This window comes from Schistocerca gregaria, chromosome 5, assembly GCF_023897955.1.
Source record: "Schistocerca gregaria isolate iqSchGreg1 chromosome 5, iqSchGreg1.2, whole genome shotgun sequence".
Taxonomy (NCBI): domain Eukaryota; kingdom Metazoa; phylum Arthropoda; class Insecta; order Orthoptera; family Acrididae; genus Schistocerca; species Schistocerca gregaria.
In genome coordinates this window covers 208,346,398-208,368,100 of record NC_064924.1, presented here as the reverse complement: position 1 = coordinate 208,368,100, position 21,703 = coordinate 208,346,398, and the positions used below count along the sequence as shown (strand labels likewise).

Genomic DNA, 21,703 nt, shown 5'->3' with positions numbered 1-21,703 from the left:
TAAAGGGCGAGATGTGGCATACCTGATGACTTGTGGATTCTCTTCTACGCCGAACAGAGCCCATTATCAAGATTAGAGGTGGTGTTAGACGGTATTAGCGCGATATCTGCTGGGGGCTGACTAAATTTCAGTTCGGGTTTGCTTATTTCCACACTCGCAGTACTTTCCCAGTTTACAGCATCTCTTCAGCTTTTTTCCAATTTTTTTTAGGGAACGTTGTAAGTGTCAGGCTATAATGACACATCTACATTAAAAATTGTAATCCACAAAAAATAAATTAGACAGATATGATCAGCAGTGTCACGTGCGCGCTTTTACTCCACGGCCCATTCAGTAGCTGAATTAATGAGCAACTGTGGCTGTCCAAAGCGGAAACTTCGTTTCCTCGATGGTTATCAGGTGCACAGGGCGATATCCGGCCGGCACGGACGTGTTAAACAGGCAGCGGCTCCCTCGGACCAGCGGAAGCCAGAAGCCTTCGTGCACTGGACGCTGCAGCGATGGACAGATTCGCCATGCTCTTCCTGGCCGCCGCCACGCTACTGGCGCTCCAGAGCGTATTCGTGGGTTGCTTGGTGAGTACAAATCCGCAAAAGCGTTTTTTCAGTGGCTTTATGCCTCCCACTAGAGTGCAATAAAGATTTACGTGATTATATAGCTGTTTCTGTTGGCGTATCTTTGTCCAACATTTCTAATTTTGCGCTAGCGGACACTAACAAATTACTTTATAATCTGATTTTTGCGTGTTTCGTTTCCAACCGGCATCAGTCGCCTACGAGCGTTTTGCGAAATCTACATTTAATTTATACGTTTCCTACGTTCTTCGAAAATGGAAAAGAAAGATTCCCCAGTTAGGATTTGACAATAACAGCAACAGCTTTGTTTGACGCTCTTGTTTGTTTACGGTACGGTTGTTGTCGTTATGGTCCTCAGTCCGAAGACTGGTTTCATGCAGCTCTATCCTGTGCGAACCTCTTCATCTCCGAATAACTGCTAGAATCTACATCCTTCTGAATTTGCTTACTGTATTCATCTCTTGGTCTCCCTCTACCATTTAACCCCCCCCCCCCCCCCCCACACACACACACACTTTCCTCCAATACTAAATTGATGACCTCTTGATGTCTCAGAATACGCCCTATCAACCGATTTCTTCTTTTGATCTAGTTGTGCCACAAATTTCTTGTTTCCCCAATTCTATTCCATATCTCCTCATTAGTTACATGATCTACTCATCTGATCTTCCACATTCTTTTGTAGCACCCCACTTCGAAAGCTTCTATTCTCTTCTTGGCTAAACTGTTTATTGTCTATGTTTTGCTTACAGACATGGCAACACTGCAGATATATACTTTCGGAAAAGACTTTCTAACACTTAAATCTACATTTGATTTTAACAATTTTTTCTTCTTCAGAAATGCTTCTTTGCCATTGCGTCTACATTTTATATCCTCTCTACTTCGGCCACTATCAGTTATTTTGCTGGCCATATAGCAAAACTCATCCACTAAAAAAATAAATAAATAAATAAATAAAATTGTGCAAATGGCTCTGAGCACAATGGGACTTAACATCTGAGGTCATCAGTCCACTAGACCTTAGAACTACTTAAACTTAACTAACCTAAGGACATCACACATATCCATGCCCGAGGCAGGATTCGAACCTACGACCGTAGCGGTCGCGTAGTTCCAAACTGAAGCGCCTAGAACCGCTCGGCCACACCGGCCGGCCTCATATACTACTTTAAGTGTTTCGTTTCCTAGTGTAATACCATCAGCATCGCCAGATTTAATTCGATTACAGTCTATTATCTTTATTTTGTTTTTGTTGAATTTATATCCTCCTTTCAAGACACTGCCCATCCAGTTCATCTGCTCTTCCAAGCCCTTTGCTGTCTCTGACAGATATATATTGTCACCGGCAAACCCTAATGTTTTTATTTCTTTTCCCTGTACTTCAATTCCTACTCTACATTTTTCTTTGGCTTCCTTTTCTGCTTGTTCAATATACTGACTGAATAACATCGAGGATAAGCTACAACACTGTCTCACTCCCTCCTCAACCAATGTTTTCCTTTCGTGCCTCTCGACTTTCATAACTCCGACTGGTTTCTCCACAAATTGTAAATAGCCTTTCGCTCCCTGCATTTTACTTCAGCTACGTTCAGAATTTCAAAGAGAGTATTGTAGTCAACAATGTCATTAACTTTTTATAAATCTACAAATGCTATAGACGTAGATTTGCCTTTCCTTAACCTCTCTTCTAAGATAAGCCGTACGATCAGTATTGCCTCGCGTGTTCCTACATTTCTTCGGAATCCAAACTGATGTACCTCGCGGACAGCTACCAGTTTTTCCATTCTAGTTTCAGCTTCTGAGGATATGTTACAGCGAGCTCGGTTTCAAGAATTGAAAGAAGTAATGAAACAGCACAATTTGGAAATTTTACTGTATAAAAAGGAATACATCGTATTTTGTAGTCCTGTTCGGTGGTTATTAATAACCAATCCGTTAACCAGGCTAGCCAATTTACTATCCAAGGTCGCACATTCCACCTTTTGGAGAACTTGGCATTGGAAAGATAATTGAACAATTTAACGAGATGTGTAGTACAACAAGTAGAATGCTAAGAAACAAGCAAGGAAGGAAAGAACACTGAAGTTATAAAAGATTACTGTGGCAACAACAACTTTATACGGGGCTGAAGCGGGGGACCACAGTAATAGGAACAACAGGGTACAAGAACGTAAAAACCTTTGAAGTGTGATTTCTTCAGTCAGTTGTGGGGAGTGATGAAGAGGGATAGGAAAAGAAATGAAGACATACGGAAGACAATCAACATGTGTAGCTTAAATTATCAGATACCGTTTCTTTCTTGCCATAATGCTGGCTGCGTGACGCGGCAGTGACGAATAATATTAATTACGTCGCAGTAGCACTTGTAAAATGTTGCCCTGTATTTGCTACAAGAAAGTATCCGATACGCCCAGGGGTGGGAGAAATATTGTCGTAGCCGGTTAAAACTACAATTCCCTACGAAGCCTAAATTCTACAATTGTTAAACTTAATGCCATCGAGTGACAATCGCTGAACGATGGTAGGATAAACTGATTTTTTATTACTTCATCGACAAAACACGCCGAGTGCAGTGCGATCTCGTATTAACCGAAGTCTTCAAAACTGTTATTACCACCGCCGTATTCCCTAAGTAAAGGTGAACAGATTATAGTTTTAACTTAAATAATGCCTAATACGATTTTGGATTGCGACAATTTTTTGTCCCGTTAGCTGCCAGAATGTTATCTTCGCCGCAGTATTATACTTCGTATTAGTTTGCACAAAAAAGGAGTAGCTTCCATTATTCCCTGCCCAAAACCAATATAAAACTTTTTAATTTATATTTTAAAATGGATTGCATCTGACTGCTATTAATTACTGATACTGCATGACCATAGTTTAAATCTTTTTAAATGTAGATATAAAAATTAATACGAGGATAGTGAATCACTGCTTACTTATTCCTAAAACTTAAGACTGGTATAAGTCTTAAAATTCCACTGATTCTCTGGCCATCTCCAACCTACATTCCCTACTCAAAAGAAGAAAAACCAAAATTGGAGCAAATGTTATGTGGCTGCGCCGCTTTTATATCTACAAAATAAAAAGTGGGACTAACTTCTATCCTTTTCATATGTTGCTCTTATAACCCAAATTCTTAACAAAAATGTTTTACATATTAGACTCGAACACCCTCGTCGACATCTGAAATCCGTATCACGCCCATTCGCGTACTTTACCGTATGGTAACTTAGAAGTCTAAGGCTTATATTTCATGAAGAATCTCACATAGTCGCTAAAACGGACGAATGAACAGTGCTTTGATTCTTTATATTAGCCCTTGCAATAGCAGTCTTCAGTTTTAGAGGCCAGCTCATTTTTTTACTTGTGACATCGAAAGATGGCGTTGAAGTCCGACAGGATCTGCGGGCCGTATTCTTAGTGTTCTCCTTAGATGCGTCAGCCTTGACCTCCAGTCCGTCTGGCTCCAGAGTACGAATGCATCATAACATTGACTCACAGAAAAAACATCTCTAATGAGCAGCTGGACAGCTTGTTCGGTGGAAGAAAAAGTGCCAAAGAAACTGGTATAGGCATACGTATTCAAATACAGAGATATGTAAACGGGGGCATGGTCGGTAACGCCTATATAAGACAACAAGTGCCTGGCGCAATTGTTAGATTGGTTACTGATGCTACAAAGGCAGGTTATCAAGATGCAAGTGAGTTTGAACGTTGTGTTATAGTTGGCGCACTAGCGATGGGATACAGCATCTCCGAGGTAGCGATGGAGTGGGAATTTAGGTTCCCTAAGACCATTACACGAGCGTACCGTAGATATGAGAAATCCGGTAAAACATCAAATCTCTGTCATCGCTGCGATCGGAAAAAGATCCTGCAAGAACGTGACTAACGACAACTGAAGAGCATCATTCAACGACAGAAGTACAACCCTTCCGCAAATTGCTGCAGATTTCAATTCTCGGCCATCCACAAGTGTCAGTGTGCGAACGATTCAACGATGCATCATCGATATGGGCTTTCGGAGATGAAGTCCCACTCGTCTACCCTTGATGATTGCACGACACAAAGCTTTACGCTTCTCCTGGGCCCATCAACATCGACATTGGACTGTTGATGATTGGAATCATGTCGCCTAGTCGGACGAGTCTCGTATCGAGCGGATGGACGTGTACGAGGATGGAGACAACCTCATGAATCCATGGATCCTGTATGTCAGCAGCGGACTGTTCAAGCTAGTGGAGGCTCTGTAATGGTTTGGTACGTGTGCAGTTGGATCGATATGGGACCACTGATATGTATAGGCATGACTGTGACAGGTGACATGTACGTAAGCATCCTGTCTGATCACCTGCATCAATTCATGTCAATTGCACATTCCGATGGATTTGGGAAATTCCAGGACAATGCGACACCCCACACTTGCAGATTGCTACAGAGTGGCCCAAGGAACACTCTGAGTTTAAACACTTCCGCTGGCCGCCAAACTCCCAGACATGAACATTAGTGAGCATATCTGAGATGCCTTACGACGTGCTGTTCAGAAGGGATCTCCATCTCCTCGTAGTCTCACGGATTTATGGACAGCCCTGCAGGATTCATGCCAGTTCCCTCCAGCACTACTTCAAACATTAGTCGAGTCCATGCTACAACGTGTTGCGACGCTTCCGCGTGCTAGCGGGGACCCTACACTATATTAGGCATGTGTACCAGTGTCTTTGGCTCTTCAGTGGTTATATTTATAAATATACAATTGAGATCTCTAGTCCAAAGTGGTATCTTTCAAAATGACAAAATCTAAGATTATCGTCAGAGTCGGAGGTCTGTTACAGAAAGGATGAGCGATTAATGTTTGCCAAGATCAGTTTGCAGATATAAACCTAAAGTTGCTTAGCGTAGGTTGTCCAGAGAGAATATGGAAAGTCAAGTTCCCAGAAAGTCGAAGGGGCTATTGCATCATGATGATGAGCAGTATCCATAACTATCAATTTCTTTCTTATTGTCGGCATAAAAGTTTGCTGGGTGTGGTACCGCGTCATATTGTATAAAACTACTGCTGGAGAAAACCAACGTTGCGGCCACGGTTGGGGCGCTCTTTTTCTGTGGCTACTGGTGCGTTCTAGCTATGCAGTGTTCCTTATATTTTATTATTACTGTTCCTCGTGCAGGCAGTTACCTCATAACTTTAAAAAGATAGTTCATTTCATTGGTCGCTTAAGGAAGAAAGAGAGGGAACTTTATTTTAATAGGTTACTGCAGTGCGGGGCAGCGTGACCACTGTTGTTTATTGGCGCTTATATTTTGTGCCATGATTGGTGGTCACCGGCGAAAGAGAAGTTGGCTGTGGTAACCTATGCAATTATATTCTTTCTTCTAATTATGAAGAATTACATAAAATAGTTATAAGTGTTACAAAAGCAGCATGTCACGAACTTTGCCTCAGATTCATGAGATCTGCGAAAAACTAATCGAAAAATCAACTGAACTGCTTTTTGTTTTCAAGAAACTGCTGCCTTTTTTCTGCCATAAGTGGAGTAATGTTCTCGAGTTATCGCAATACATAGGGTGATTTAGCTGCCCCTACCGCTGTCATTTGATGCTACCCGCGAAGTTATAGCTGGTTGTCACAAACCACGCGCGAGATTTTCGTATTCTGTCGCTTGCTACACGTAAACTATTAGTCCTACAAAAGAAGTAAATGAAGATTCTTTGTAGAAAATTTAACGTAGTAAATACTGTACTACGATATGTTTTCGACAGAGGCTGTAGTTGTCAGGTTATTCAAGAAAAACGTACAGAAGCGACCTTCAAAGGCACCCACACTCAGTGCTCACCAGACAGGACATCTATGTGTTTTTCATGACACTCACTTCCATCATTGTACAAATATTTGCCATTGCATGAATTATTTTCCTCATTCGACCCCTTTTTCGTCCTCATTATCTGGCCTTATTACGCCGCCAGCTTAGTCGAGCATTTACAAAGTCTAAAATTGACGTTTGTGTACATTTTTCCTAACAGTTTCATGAATTTTAACAGCAGAAAATAAATAAGTTCATCGTTGTATTAGATTAGATTAATTGTTCGTTTCATATATCCACAAAAGAGGGGATCCTCTTGGGTGTGGAACATGTCTGATAAACACATTACAAAAATATAATTATAAAAACTTGAGTTTCATTAATTTTAATGATCCTCAGTCAATAAACAGTAAAATTATGTACATGAATTAAAATTAAACTTCTAATATTTACAGGCTTAATACTTATATCTGCTTTCATTAAATCGATCATTAACACAGTAGCTAGTTACTTGGCTATTACAACCAAGTATTGTCAAAAATTAAAGTAAATTATTCATTTCAATGGTCCTCAGTTAAGAACAGTCAAATTATGTACAATATTTAAAATTAAACTTCCACTATTTACAGACTTAAGACTTACATCTGCTTTCCATACATCCATCATTCACACAGTAGGTAGTTACATGGCTGTTACAACCAAGTATTGTCAAAAATTAAAGTATAATAAATTTTCAGTAATATGGTCTACTGCACTTGTTAAGAAATTCATGGATGGAATAGAAGGAGTTGGCCACCAAAAATCTTTTAAGTTATGTTTAAATTGCGCATTGTCTGAAACTAAACTCTTAATGGTTGCTGGTAACTTACTGAAAATATGCGTTGCTGAATACTGGACTCCTTTCTGGGCAAGAGTAACTGATTTTAAATCTTTATGTTCTTACTCCTAATATTGATACTGTGTACTAAGGAGTTAGTTGGAAAAAGAGATGTATTATTTACAACAAACTTCATTAAGGAATAAATATACTGAGAAGCTGTGGATAGTATGCCCAATTCTTTGAATAGGTTTCCACATGATGTTCTTGGATTTACACTACACATTACTCTTATTATATGTTTCTGTACTCTAAAAATGTTTCCTTGGTTTGTGTAGTTACCCCAAAATATGGTACCATATGACATAATGGACTGAAAATAACCAATAATGCCAGTTTTTTAAATATTTATATCTCCTATGTCTGACATTATTTGAACTGCAAACACAGATTTACTTAGATTCTTTAGCAGTTCATTAGTATGTAGCTCCCAACTGAATTTACCATCAAGTTGTAATCCCAAGAATTTAACACTCTCAACTTCTAATTCAATGTCATCATATTTTATATACACACTAAAAGAAAATCTCTTGGAGGTTCTGAACTGCATATAGTGGATCTTTTCAAAGTTTAATGACAGTGAATTAGCTGCCCTTTCTAAATTGATATTTGATTTACTATTTATTGCAATGTTTGTATCATCTGCAAATAAGACAAACTTGGCATCTGGTAATGTAACAGATGACTGGTCATTAATATACACAATAAAATGTCACGGACCTAGTATGGAACCTTGGGGAACACCACATGTAATTTCTTCCCAGTCAGATAATGTCTGATTACCTACTGCTGTAGTGTTACATAATGACACACTTTGTTTTCTATTAGTAAGATATGATTGAAACCACTTTGCAGCACTACCAGTGATGCCATAATATTTTAATTTACTTAAAAGAATGCTGTGATTCATAAAGTCAAAAGCCTATGACAGGTCACAGAATATGACAGTTGCCTCTAGTTTTTTGTCTAATGAATTAAGGACATTTTCATTGTATAGTGTAAATATCCTTTTCAATATCAGAATTCTTATGAAACCCAAACTGTCATTTTGACAGTATGATATTTTCACTAAGGTGCTTAAGTAAATGCTTGAACATAATCTTTTCTAAGGTTTTTGAAAAAGCTAGCAAAAGTGAGATTGGTCGGTAAGTTGACGGCCTTTCTTCGTCCCCTTTCTTGTGGAGAGGTATAACTTCAGCATATTTAAGGCAGTCCAGGAATGTTCCTGTGATAAGTAATTGATTACACAAATAACTTAATATATGACTAAGCTCATATACACACTCTTTTATTAACTTCGTTGATGTGATATCATAACCACTAGAATGCTTTGATTTCAAGGACATTATGATGGATTCTGTTTCTTTGGGTGAAGTAAGCGCCAATTCCATTTTACTAAGATTGCTTGTGTGCACTGGTCTCAGATATTCCATTGCATTATTCAGTGAACCTGACAACCCTATGCTATCAGTAACAGAGACAAAATACTTGTTGAAATGGTTTCTAACACAATATTCATTTGTTACCAGGGTTTTATTTATTTTTAGAGCTTTTTGTTCCTCCTCGTTTCTGGTCCTACCTGCTTCTGACTTAACTATATCCTATATTGTTTTTTTTATTGCTGGTCGTATTTATCTTCTTCTCATAATGCAGGTGTTTAGATTTCTGGATAACCTTCTTCATCAGATAGTTTCATTTTTGTCTCACATGATATCTTTATCCCTTGTGTGATCCATGGTTTCTAATTAGACTTCTGCTTAGTTTGAGTTACCTTCAGGAGAAATAATTTTCAAATAAGGTGCTAACTTTATTAATGAATGTTTTGCATTTTCCATTTGTGTCTTGGATGCTGTAAACATCCATCCAAATAATTTCTTTGAGCAGTCTCCTAAATTTCTGTTTTCGACTGTTTTATTGGCCTTCTGTACTCAGTTCTGATAGAGGTTTTAACCTGACAATTTTCAAAATTGTTAGATGTTGCATGTCATGGTCAGATAGCTCATTTACTGGTTTTGTAATGTGGCTTAGTTGCCTAGAATTTTGTATAAAGATATTATCAATGATCTCTGTTGCACATGCTTCTAAGTTCTGCTCTAAACAAAATTTATTTATGTCAATATTCTTAAATTTAGAACTGTTTTTAGCAAATGTGGCAACTCCTCCTTTCTCCATATTTTGTCTACAGAAGTAAGAGGCCAACTTAAATTCTGTAAGGTTTAACATATCTATACCAGTGGTCACATGGAGGCAGATTATATCAACTGGGTTCAATCACTCTAATTCATCAATGCACATAAGTAGTTAATTAAGTTTAGTTCTAAGCCCTCGAATATTTTGGTGCACTAAAGATAGTTGGCATTTCATATTTACAGAGATGAAATTGGGTAGAAATAAAATTTCTGCTGATTGCTGTAAATTTTTAACCAACAGCTGTGTTTGCTGATCCAATGTGCCAGGATTATTCTGTTTGATTTCTTTCTCAAACTGAAGGTTCGTTTCAATCTTTACTTCTCTCAGAACTTGACATCGTTCTGTCCTACCAATCCTAAAAAGATACTACTCCAACACCTATGACCACACTGGTACATTACCACTCATGGCAGTGCCTCCCCCTTACATTTCCTGCTATTAGCCCAGCCAGTTTACCCTTTCCTTTCCTGTTGAAGTGTAGGCTATGTCTAGTATAATCCCACCTACTGAGAGAATCAACAGGAACCAAACCAATATGTGACCCCGCACCCGACCCAAGTAGCCATTCCAACTCCAAATTAACTCTCCCGAGAGAAGAGTTTAAATGAGGTTGGTATGGCGACTCAGAACAGACACAAACTCAACACTGGTATGTATCGTTGCTGATGCAATCTTTGCCAGGTAACACTCGAAATTGTACCCAGGATCTCTGTCAATACTATTGCCCGGCCCACCCACAAATACCATGGTATCTTCCTTTGTAAAATCTTTACAGAGTGAATCTAAATCCTCTCTCACCTGACCTAGACCAGCACTACGTTGTTGACCTGGTATTCTGATCCTAACTGAACCTGGAAAAGTTGGCCTACACCTCTGGCAGATGAACTGCCTAACAACAAAACTTTCTTTGCATTTGCTCACTTCCCTACATTCTTATTCAATTTTCTACTGTAAGTTTGTTGTGACCTCTCTACACCTACCTCTGTCTGAGGCTCATGAGTTTCTAACTGAGGCAACAGATCAAACTTATTCTTCACATTCACCACAAAGCTATCTGAAAAAGTTCTATCTCTGTTCCTCCTGTTACCTGTTGCCACTTCCCACCTCCTTTACCCTTCTCCCTCCTTAACCCGTTCAGATCTGCCATAGCCTGCTCTAACTGTGCCTGAAGAGCAGCAATTTTCCCCTCCTGTTCCACTATTTTCCTATCTCTACTGCATATCCTTCAGAAGCACTGATGAGTCTGATCCACTTCCCCATTTCCTACGCCGCCACAGTCACCCCAATGGAAAAAACTACTGCAGTCATCACACCAAACCCCGGAGCTAACACTTCTACGGCACGTCAGGCAGTTTTCACTCATGGTAAAAATTTTACTTTAGCGAGAATAAGTCAAATTAAATTACTGGAAAACAAGAAAACACGTTTATGAAAGATTAGGCCTAGTCTCAGTTGCATGTAAACAAACTACTTTAGTGACAATAAGTTAGATTACCGAAAAAAGAAGAAAAACACGTTTCCAAAAATTAGGCCTAGTCGCAACTGTATGTAAACAAAGCTACTACTGTATGTGCAAAGTTTCCAGATACCGGAACTCAAAATTTACGCTGTGTTTCGCAAAATAAGAGTCAGACAACAAAGGGATACCCTTTTCTTATCTTGCTGGAACGCAACAGAACAATTAAATGAGATTCTATAAGTTTTTCTGCCCTAAAATGTATGTAAGAAGACGATCGTAACCTTACTTTATGTTTCTTTCGCGTTTCCTGGAATAATATCTTTAATAGTAAGCTTGCAAAACACACTAATACACCTATTAAACTAGTTTCCTGAACTACACTGAGTTTTATTACAGTCTAAATCACTTATCTGTATGGCAGCACAAAACTCACGTGTTTCGCCTGGTGCAGAGCTACCCATCAGGCCTTCTGACTACGAAACTACTGTTCTTGTGAGGGTTACGTTTGAATAGAATTGTGATGGTAATAAGTTTTGGCATAACGTTTTACGTTCATTACCCTCACGGGTAGGTTTAAAGTAATAAAGTAGCCGATTATGCTGTTGGCGTAATAGCCCAATCAATAGCGACCAAAAGACGTTGGGCGTATTTCGTGCAATCGGAAATTTTTTTTCAGTGTTAGGAGGGAGTGGCACAAGTATTAGAATAGGGCCAAAACAAGAGATCCTTACTGTTGGGGGATGAGTGTGGGGTGGAGATGCATTTGAACGTCACTTTTTTACGTTTTTCTTTAATAACTCAAAAACCATGTCCTTTACCGAAAACGAATCTCAGTACAAAATTTAGCTGCATTAAATTTCCTGCAAAACTGTCCTACTCATTTTTTTCTGCATTACTAATAGCTTGCACATAGTTTAAGGCGGCCAGCTATAACACTGCGGGTTGCACAAAAGGACGGCGGTAGGGGCAGCTGAATCATCCCCCTGTAAAGTCCGCAAGGAAACATTGAGGAAAGCCTCTAGACATGATCTTTTCTTCTGTGGCGTTTACTTGTACGTAATCTATGAAATGTGCTTTTGGAAATTACCTGTGAACGTATGCTTTAATCACAGATCGTGCAGGCACATTTTTATGATGTAAGTGAACGCATCGTCGTCAGCTGAGATACACTACTGGCCATTAAAATTGCTACACCACGAAGATGACGTGCTACAGAAGCGAAATTTAACCGACAGGAAGAACATGCTGAGATATGTAAATGATTAGCTTTTCAGAGCATTCACACAAGGTTGGTGCCGGTGGCGACACCTACAACGTGCTGATATGAGGAAAGTTTCCCACCGATTTCTCATACACAAACAGCAGTTGACCGGCGTTGCCTGGTGTAACGTTGTTGTGATGCCTCGTGTAAGGAGGAGAAATGCGTACCATCACGTTTCCGACTTTGATAAACGTCGGATTGTAGCCTATCGCGATTGCGGTTTATCGTATCGCGACATTGTTGCTCGCGTTGGTCGAGATCCAATGACTGTTAGCAGAATATGGAATCGGTGGGTTCAGGAGGGTAATACAAAACGCCGTGCTGGATCCCAATGGCCTCGTACACTAGCAGTCGAGATCAAAGTCATCTTATCCGCATGGCTGTAACGGATCGTGCAGGCACGTCTCGATCCCTGAGTCAACAGATGGGGACTTTTTCAAGTCAACAACCATCTGCACGAACAGTTCGACGACGTTTGCAGCAGCATGGACTATCAGCTCGAAGACAAGGTCTGCGGTTACCCTTGACGCTGCATCAAAGACAGGAGCACCTGCGATGGTGTACTCAACGACGAACCTGGGTGCACGAATGGCAAAACTTCATTTTTTTCGGATGAATCCAGGTTCTGTTTACAGCATCATGATGGTCGCATCCGTGTTTTGCGACATTGCGGCGAACGCACATTGGAAGCGTGTATTTGTCATCCCCCTACTGGTGTGTCACCCGGAGTGGGGTGCCATTGGTTACACGTGTCGGTCACCTCTTGCTCGCATTGACGGCACTTTGAACAGTGGACGTTGCATTTCAGATGTGTTACGACCCTTGGCTGTACCCTTCATTCGATCCCTGCAAAACCCTACATTTCAGCAGAATAATACATGACCGCATGTTGCAGGTCCTGTACGGGCCTTTCTGGATACAGAATGTGTTCGATTGGTTCCCTGGCCAGCACATTCTCCAGATCTCTCACCAATTGAAGACGTCTGATCATATAAAAACAGACTATGTATCTTGTAAAAACTGTCTGCTTTTAGTGCTGTATTAACGTGTCACGCGCATTCTGCTCTACTCTCATCACTGTAAAGCACGAGCACACACATATGAATAAGCTGAAGTCTGCGAGTGAATGAAATAGGCTCAGATTAGTTCATGTGAGATTTGATAGCGCAACTTTCAACTTGTAGTTAAGGCCTTTTATCTACGAAGTAAGAAAAAGGTGACGACATTCCAATGTAGATGTACTTAGCTTTTACAGCTTCTTTAAAAAGGAAATTTGTTTATTTACTAATTCATTAATAAGAAGAATAAGTATCAGCACTTAAATGTGAATTGCAGAGCAGCCATGTAGATGTAGATGATAGATAAATGACTGTCTCGGGCCATTTGTCTTAAGAGCCTCTCTGTCCGTTAATTTCCTTTTTTGAAATTTAAGTGATAACAGGGTTTATGGTCATACATGAATTTGCTGAAGGGACATGTCTTTTCTTTGTTGTTGATATACTCCTTGCGGGACCTTAGTTTATCTCGGCGTATACAATGATCAAATAAATGTAAATAATATATAATAAATATTGTGAAAATATGATGTTAAGTATGTTTTTCGACCACATCTAAGACCAGGATATTTTAGCTTCCGTAAAGAATTATTTTTGTTTGCGTTAGGCGGATGTCTACCGTATTCCTTGCAATCGTTTCATGTCATATATTGGCTCGTCTATCAGGACTGTGTAGGACCGACGTACTGAGCATAAGCGGCACACACGCTTACAAACGGGCGAGCAAATCCGCCATTGCAGAACATTTTCCTAACACCGGTCGTCCTATAGAATATAACAACACGGAGATTCTGACATGCAGTTCCAGCTATTGGGATAGTGTTATTAAGGAAGCTGTTGAAATTGATTTAACAAGGAACCTTATAAACAGAGATGGTGGTTTTTCTTTGAATTCTGCATGGAATCCTGATCTCTCACTTATGAAAAAAAAAAGAGGGACAGAGTTTATGCTACCTCACCCGTTGATTATTAATTTCACTGTCGATTATTTCTGAGGTCTGTTATCTTTGGTTTGTGGTGGCGCTAGTGTTTACCGTATGTATCTATGTTGTCTTTATGGACTTTCTGCGCAAACCGAGGTTTTAAATTCCCTTGCGTAGCGCTTACTTGCTGCAGTGCCTCGAAAATGCAGTGTGTGCTCCTGTCGAAATATCGGCGGTTGTCGACGCTGTCACCCGGCTGCATTCCCGTTAAGTTTTTTGAACAAGGAACGCCTTCAGTGAGCGATCTCAAAAGATCAATGATGTTTACTGCATTCGACGCCCTGCATGTTGTTTACCAACCAACCACAATATTGACTGTTAATAGCAACACGGGGCAGGACTGGAGGTATCTATTGGCGAGCACAGTATAAAGGTACGGAGTGTAGTTCAACTACTCTGTGGTACCGTGACAGTGGTGCAGATACAGCACAGCAATGGCAACGATAAACAAAGCAAACATTTGATTATATCTACAGCAACAGTTGCCGAAGTTGTCAGTTTGTCAGAAACAAATCCAAGGAATTTCGCAGAGTGAGAAGTGGCAGATGAAATACTAGCGTTTTTGCGAGATGAGGCAGTGGAATGGGTGGCGTCGCATACGCTCGAGTATGCCACAAATGCCATTCCCAGTGAAACGTAGTAAAGGTCAATCGTTGTCCAAAGAGGTGGTACTAAACATAATTAAGGACACGGAAGACCATCCGCAACTTAGTAAAAAAACAGTTATGAACAGATGTCGAGTAAGTCCGCAGCAGTATGACCGTGTATGATTAAGAAAAAGCTATGCATATTCAAGGGAGGACAAGAGGCACTTGTTCCACAAACTGGTGTCTGCGCTTTTCAAGGATGCTCGATGCAGTTTGCAGGATTTACACGATAGTGATCCATTACGTTACGCACATCACACTGTGCGCTACATAGATTACAGTGACTTCAAGGGAAGCAGTGGATGGATGCATAACTTCAAACAGTGCTACAGAACTGGAAGACGCAAGGTAACGAAATTTCGAACAAAGTGTCAACTTGACGATGCACAGCAAACTGTGGAATCGGCTCGAAAACTTTTAGATTAGATAAACAAATTTATCCCATAGTTCAGTAAGTAATTTGTTTTCAATTTCGACCAGTCGGTATATTTGTATGAGAGGTATCAAGACCAACTAACATCAAGGCCTTACCGCATTCTTATACAATTATGCCGACCGTTTATCTGGATGGTAAATCGGCTGGAATGTTATTTGTTGTGCCACGAGATGTTGGAGATGGTCTTCCCACTAAGGTCGCTCCTCGTGTGCGTGATTTTGCGAGAGCCGTAGGGAATATTTACGTCAAGAGTGACAAAATGGGCGTAAGAGAACTACAACTATGGTATGAGCACTGCTTTTGGCCAATATCTGGTCAAAATAGCTTGCTTTTGCTATCATACTTTTTTTTAGAGCAAACTAATCCTCCCGAAAAGTGTGTCACATCGCAGTTCGTACCACGTGGAACGACTGGACAAATACTGCCTCCGGATGTTTTTTTCCCGTGCCTATAAAAGATAGTGTCGCATTGTCTGCAGCTACGGCATAAAGGATAGCCACTTAAGCTTCACGATATACTACTCACATTCGGTTGCATGCCATCACATTCCATCATTTCTCATCATTCCGCTACACCAATACGATGCTATATGCTTTCTTTAAGAGAGGATACCTAGCTGAACGTCCTGCAAGGCTTGTAACTCCAAAGGAGGTCGTCTTCAGTCTCGATGGTGCGAATATTTGTGCTCACTGCGGCGCGCATTTTTCATTCGGTGTTCATGGCGCAAGACAATGGCTTGTTTTCAACATTTCTTGAATGTCGACGATGTCCATTTTGTAATGCATACTTCCCGTAGAAAGTTGATCTCTGCTCCTCCCGCACACTCATTTGCTGTCGCCATCCTGATGTACATGGTGAGTGATTAGCAACTAATATTTTTCCTGTCGTAATTGTTAACACGGCGCTTTCAAACGAGCGTTACTAATGATTGGACTTGCGACCTCGCATTCAAGGGGTTCCGTGCAAGAATCATTCATCCTGGTTAATAAATGAAAATGGAATTCTTAAAGTATGTAATACAGTAATAGCTGGAAACACTGGGCAGTTGAAGACATTTATAATGGAGTGCAGGTTCACGTTATTGTTGTTGTCTTCTGGAGACTGATCTGATGCAATTTCCCACGATAGTCTATCCTGTACAGGCCTCTTCGTCTCTGCCTCGCTACTGCAACCAACAACCATTTGAACACACTTGTTAGTCAATCCTCGATCATTCTCTACAAGTTTTAGCCCATACTCTTACCTTCATTAGCAAAGTCACGATTCCTTGATGTATCAGTATGTTTCCTATCAATGGATCTATTCTTTTACGTTTTGTTAATAGGTGTAATTAATAAGCTCAACAACAACAAGCGAAGGGTTATAAATGTGTTTCTTTTTGTGCACGCGTACTGTTGTATTCTTCCAATTTCCAGATGATAATGTGAGTATAAGACTGATTTACCGTTGTGTGACAGAAAAAGAATTATCATCAAAATGAGGAATTTAGTAATATGCTATTGTGGTACAGTTGTTGTTGTGGTCTTCAGTCCTAAGACTGGTTTGATGCAGCTGTCCATGCTACTCTATCCTGTGCAAGTTTCTTCATCTCTCAGTACCTACTGCAACCTACATCCTTCTGAATCTGCTTAGTGTATTCATCTCTTGGTCTCCCTCTACGATTTTTACCCTCCACGCTGCCCTCCAATACTAAATTGGTGATCCCTTGATGCCTCATAACATGTCCTACCAACCGATCCCTTCTTCTGGTCAAGTTGTGCCACAAACTTCTCTTCTCCCCTATCCTATTCTATACTTCCTCATTAGTTATGTGATCTACCCACCTAATCTTCAGCATTCTTCTGTAGCACCACATTTCGAAAGCTTCTATTCTCTTCTTGTCCAAACTATTTATCGTCCATGTTTCACATCCATACATTGCTACACTCCATACAAATACTTTCAGAAATGACTTCTTGACACTTAAATCTATACTCGATGTTAACAAATTTCTCTTCTTCAGAAACGCTTTCCTTGCCATTGCCAGTCTACATTTTATATCCGCTCTACTTCGACCATCATCAGTTATTTTGCTCCCCAAATGGCAAAACTCCTTTACTACTTTAAGTGTCGCATTTCCTAATCTAATTCCCTCAGCATCACCCGACTTAATTCGACTATATTCAATTATCCTCGTTTTGCTTTTGTTGATGTTCATCTTATATCCTCCTTTCAAGACACTGTCCATTCCGTTCAACTGCTCTTCCAAAACCTTTGCCGTCTCTGACAGAATTACAATGTCATCGGCGAACCTCAAAGTTTTTACTTCGTCTCCATGAATTTTAATACCTACTCCAAATTTTTCTTTTGTTTCCTTTACTGCTTGCTCAATATACAGATTGAATAACATCGAGGAGAGGCTACAACCCTGTCTCACTCCTTTCCCAACCACTGCTTCTCTTTCATGTCCCTCGACTCTTATAACTGCCATCTGGTTTCTATACAAATTGTAAATAGCCTTTCGCTCCCGGTATTTTACCCCTGCCACCTTTAGAATTTGAAAGAGAGTATTCCAGTCAACATTGTCAAAAGCTTTCTCTAAGTCTACAAATGCTAGAAACGTAGGTTTGCCTTTCCTTAATCTAGCTTCTAGGATAAGTCGTAGGGTCAGTTTTGCCTCACGTGTTCCAGTATTTCTACGGAATCCAAACTGATCTTCCCCAAGGTCAGCTTCTACTAGTTTTTCCATTCGTCTGTAAAGAATTCGAGTTAGTATTTTGCAGCTGTGGCTTATTAAACTGATAGTTCGGTAATTTTCATATCTGTCAACACCTGCTTTCTTTGGAATTGGAATTATTATATTCTTCTTGAAATCTGAGGGTATTTCGCCTGTTTCATACATCTTGCTCACCAGATGGTACAGTTTCGTCAGGACTGGCTCTCACAAGGCAGTCAGTAAATCCAATGGAATGTTGTCTACTCCGGGGGCCTTGTTTCGACTCAGGTCTTTCAGTGCTCTGTCAAACTCTTCACGCAGTATCGTATCTCCCATTTCATCTTCATCTACATCCTCTTCCATTTCCATAATATTGTCCTGAAGTACATCGCCCTTGTATAGACCCTCTATATACTCCTTCCACCTTTCTGCTTTCCCTTCTTTGCTTACAACTGGGTTTCCATCTGAGCTCTTGATATTCATACAAGTGGTCCTCTTTTCTCCAAAGGTCTCTTCAATTTTCCTGTAGGCAGTATCTATCTTACCCCTAGTGAGATAAGCCTCTTCATCCTTACATTTGTCCTCTAGCCATCCCTGCTTAGCCATTTTGCACTTCCTGTCGATCTCATTTTTGAGACGTCTGTATTCCTTTTTGCCTGCTTCATGTACTGCAATTTTATATTTTCTCCTTTCATCAATTAAATTCAATATTTCTTCTGTTACCCAATGATTTCTACTAGCCCTCGTCTTTTTACCTACTTGATCCTCTGGTGCCTTCACTACTTCATCCCTCAAAGCTACCCATTATTCTTCTACTGTATTTCTTTCCCCTGTTTCTGTCAAATGTTGCCTTATGCTCTCCCTGAAACTCTGTACAACCTCTGGTTGTTTCAGTTTATCCAGGTCCCATCTCCTTAAATTCCCACCTTTTTGCAGTTTCTTCAGTTTTAATCTACAGTTAATAACCAATAGATTGTGGTCAGAGTCCACATCTGCCCCTGGAAATGTCTTACAATTTAAAACCTGGTTCCTAAATCTGTCTCTTACAATTATATAATCTATCTGATACCTTTTAGTATCTCCAGGGTTCTTCCATGTATACAACCTCCTTTCATGATTCTGAAACAAAGTGTTAGCTATCCTCCTTTCATGACACTGTCCATTCCATTCAACTGTCCAAGTCCTTTGCTGTCTCTGACAGAATTACACTGTCATCGGCGAACCTCAAAGTTTTTCTTTCTTCTCCATGGATTTTAATACCTACTCAGAATTTTTCTTTTGTTTCCTTCCCTGCTTGCTCAATATACAGATTGAATAACATCAACACACACACACACACACACACACACACACACACACAGAGAGAGAGAGAGAGAGAGAGAGAGAGAGAGAGAGGGAGAGAGAGAGAGAGAGAGAGGCACACGAAATCACAGAAACAGAAATAACAAAGGTGTTGTCTCCGCTGTTACCTCCGTTATTGTCACATTGATCACAGTGTGCGACCGGAGTCTTCATTCCCTCGTAGAAGTTCGTCTGCTGTGCTGGAACTAGCTGGTGCAAAGTACGTAAATTTCTCATAACGGACTTCTAAGTAACTTTCTTCGCAGAGAGGTGGTCTTCCACTTCGCTGTTCGCTGTTTGCCATTCAGACACGTTTGACCACACTGGAAGTTTCTTCGCCACCTACCACTCCATCATGTCGGTGCGTTGTTACCGCACGGTTGCACCAACTCAGGATGGTTTGTTGAGACCTTGTTCCCCTTCCAATGCAGAAAACAAATTGCCGCACCAGACACCACTTTATCAGTGGACTGCACTATTTCGTTTCCGTTGCACTAGCGGCGTGCTACGATACTTTCGTGCGGGGACTCGACTGAGTACCAGGACTTCAGACACGGGCAGCAAAAAACAAAAATGTGACTACGTAACTTTAGTGTTTCAAGGTGATAATTACAACTTTATCACTACCTCTTATCCAGGCTATTTGATAGATTTAGGTGACGAAATCCACTAACGGGGGGGGGGGGGGGGGGGGTGTTCTATATCCCGGTAGAATACAACAATTAAACAAACTTGCCAGAAGATGTTCACTAGCAACTCTTTTCTCACAACACCTGTCACGTCTCTGACGAAACCCACTAACAGCGGAGGGTTATATATCCTGGCAGAATACAACAAATTAAACAAGCTTACCAGAAGATGTTCACTAGCAACTGTTTTCTCACAACCCCTGTCACCTCTCCTGATTATTCCTCCCACCTACGTTATACAATGTACAGGTACGTAATTTCGTCGAGATCAAAGCAATAAAGCTTAAGAACCAACACCTCTGAAAATGCAAAATTCACTCTCGTGCCCCATTGTAGTTACTGCCCGCATGATTATATCGTACAGAAATAGAGAAATGGCCAACCAGTAACGGTTTTAGTTTTGTGTTTCAACACCATTGCTGATGAGTTTTTACTATTACTGCTCACCTCTTTCATTGTTGCAGTACTGTCTTCTGTTTTATTTGATGACTAACTGGCTGCTTACTGATAACTGATTGATTGCTTGGTGGGGTCAAAAGGGACCAAACTGCGAGGTCATTCGTCCTTTCTGCCTTACATGTTCAAAGCACAAGGATTCAATCTTTTGTGGTTTCATCTGAAATACTCCTGATGGTAGAATATTCTTGTTATTATTTCCCATATCAGGGTTTCGAATTTGTCTTGCTCGGTTTGAGATTCTTATCTAAATTCTTCCTACTTTTCTCCTGAACAATTTCATAATGTCCTGTATTTTTTGGGTGCTCTTTTAGATTTAGAAGAGTGAGAGAGGGCCAATGTCCCAAGTTGAAACATTGTTGACAGCTAAGGGTGACTTTTATTGACTTCGGTAGATAGCAGGCACATCTCTCCCCATTGCAGCCGGCTGGTGCTGATGAACGAGCAGTAGCTTCCGCCCATAGCTGCTGAGCTGGTGGCCTGTGTTACTGAAGCTGGCAGTCTTTGGAGGCCATGGCCATTAACACCATGGCCCTACGAGTTGTGCTGCGATGGCGTTCCCCTTGTACTCAGAGCTGGTGGCAGGTGCAGCCCAGTCTCGAACCCTTGGCTTCTGCTGCTAGCGCCCAGTTTTCTTTATGTACATCATAGCTGTGGCGTCGTTGTGGTGCTGCTGGGTTCCGATGACAAGAAGTGATTACTACCTCAAAATTCAGGCTGAGTTATATGCCTCTGGCGAGTATTTATTTCTCTGAAGCTAGCACCTATGTCGGTCATAACAAAAGACCTCTCCTGGTGACATCGCTCTGCTGGCTACACGGTTCCTATTGCCTACGAGAGTTTACTGCTGCACTTCGCAATCCATCACAGCAACACTCCACAGGGACTTCCCCACTAAATCACATTACTTTTCCTAAAGACTTATAATTTTTACTCAAAGAATAGATGGTGGCACTACACTGCACCCCCACCCCTCCCCCACCTCCATGAAGGACACCCAGTCCCTTAGTTTTTGTCCTGATCCTGTTCTCTATTGCTGTTACCACTTCCCCTTAATCTGTAAAACAAATACATAACACTAAATCTGTTACTCTTAGTTGCCACGCAGATTACTACACTACTGGCCATTAAAATTGCTACACCAAGAAGGAAATGCAGATGATAAATGGGTATTCGTTGGACAAATATATTATACTAGAACTGACATGTGGTTACATTTTCACGCAATTTGG

At 40.6% G+C, this 21,703-nt stretch overlaps 1 protein-coding gene across 1 annotated transcript in view; it reads left to right on the top strand.

Moving 5' to 3' along the window:
• The first annotated feature begins 451 nt into the window (after positions 1 to 451).
• LOC126272374 (uncharacterized) overlaps positions 452 to 21,703 on the top strand; it is an 83,339-nt gene continuing 62,087 nt past the window's right edge. Inside the window, exon 1 of the mRNA XM_049975188.1 lies at positions 452 to 575. Coding sequence (XP_049831145.1) covers positions 501 to 575 — 75 coding nt within the window. The 5' untranslated portion in view covers positions 452 to 500. The remainder of the gene's footprint in view (positions 576 to 21,703) is intronic.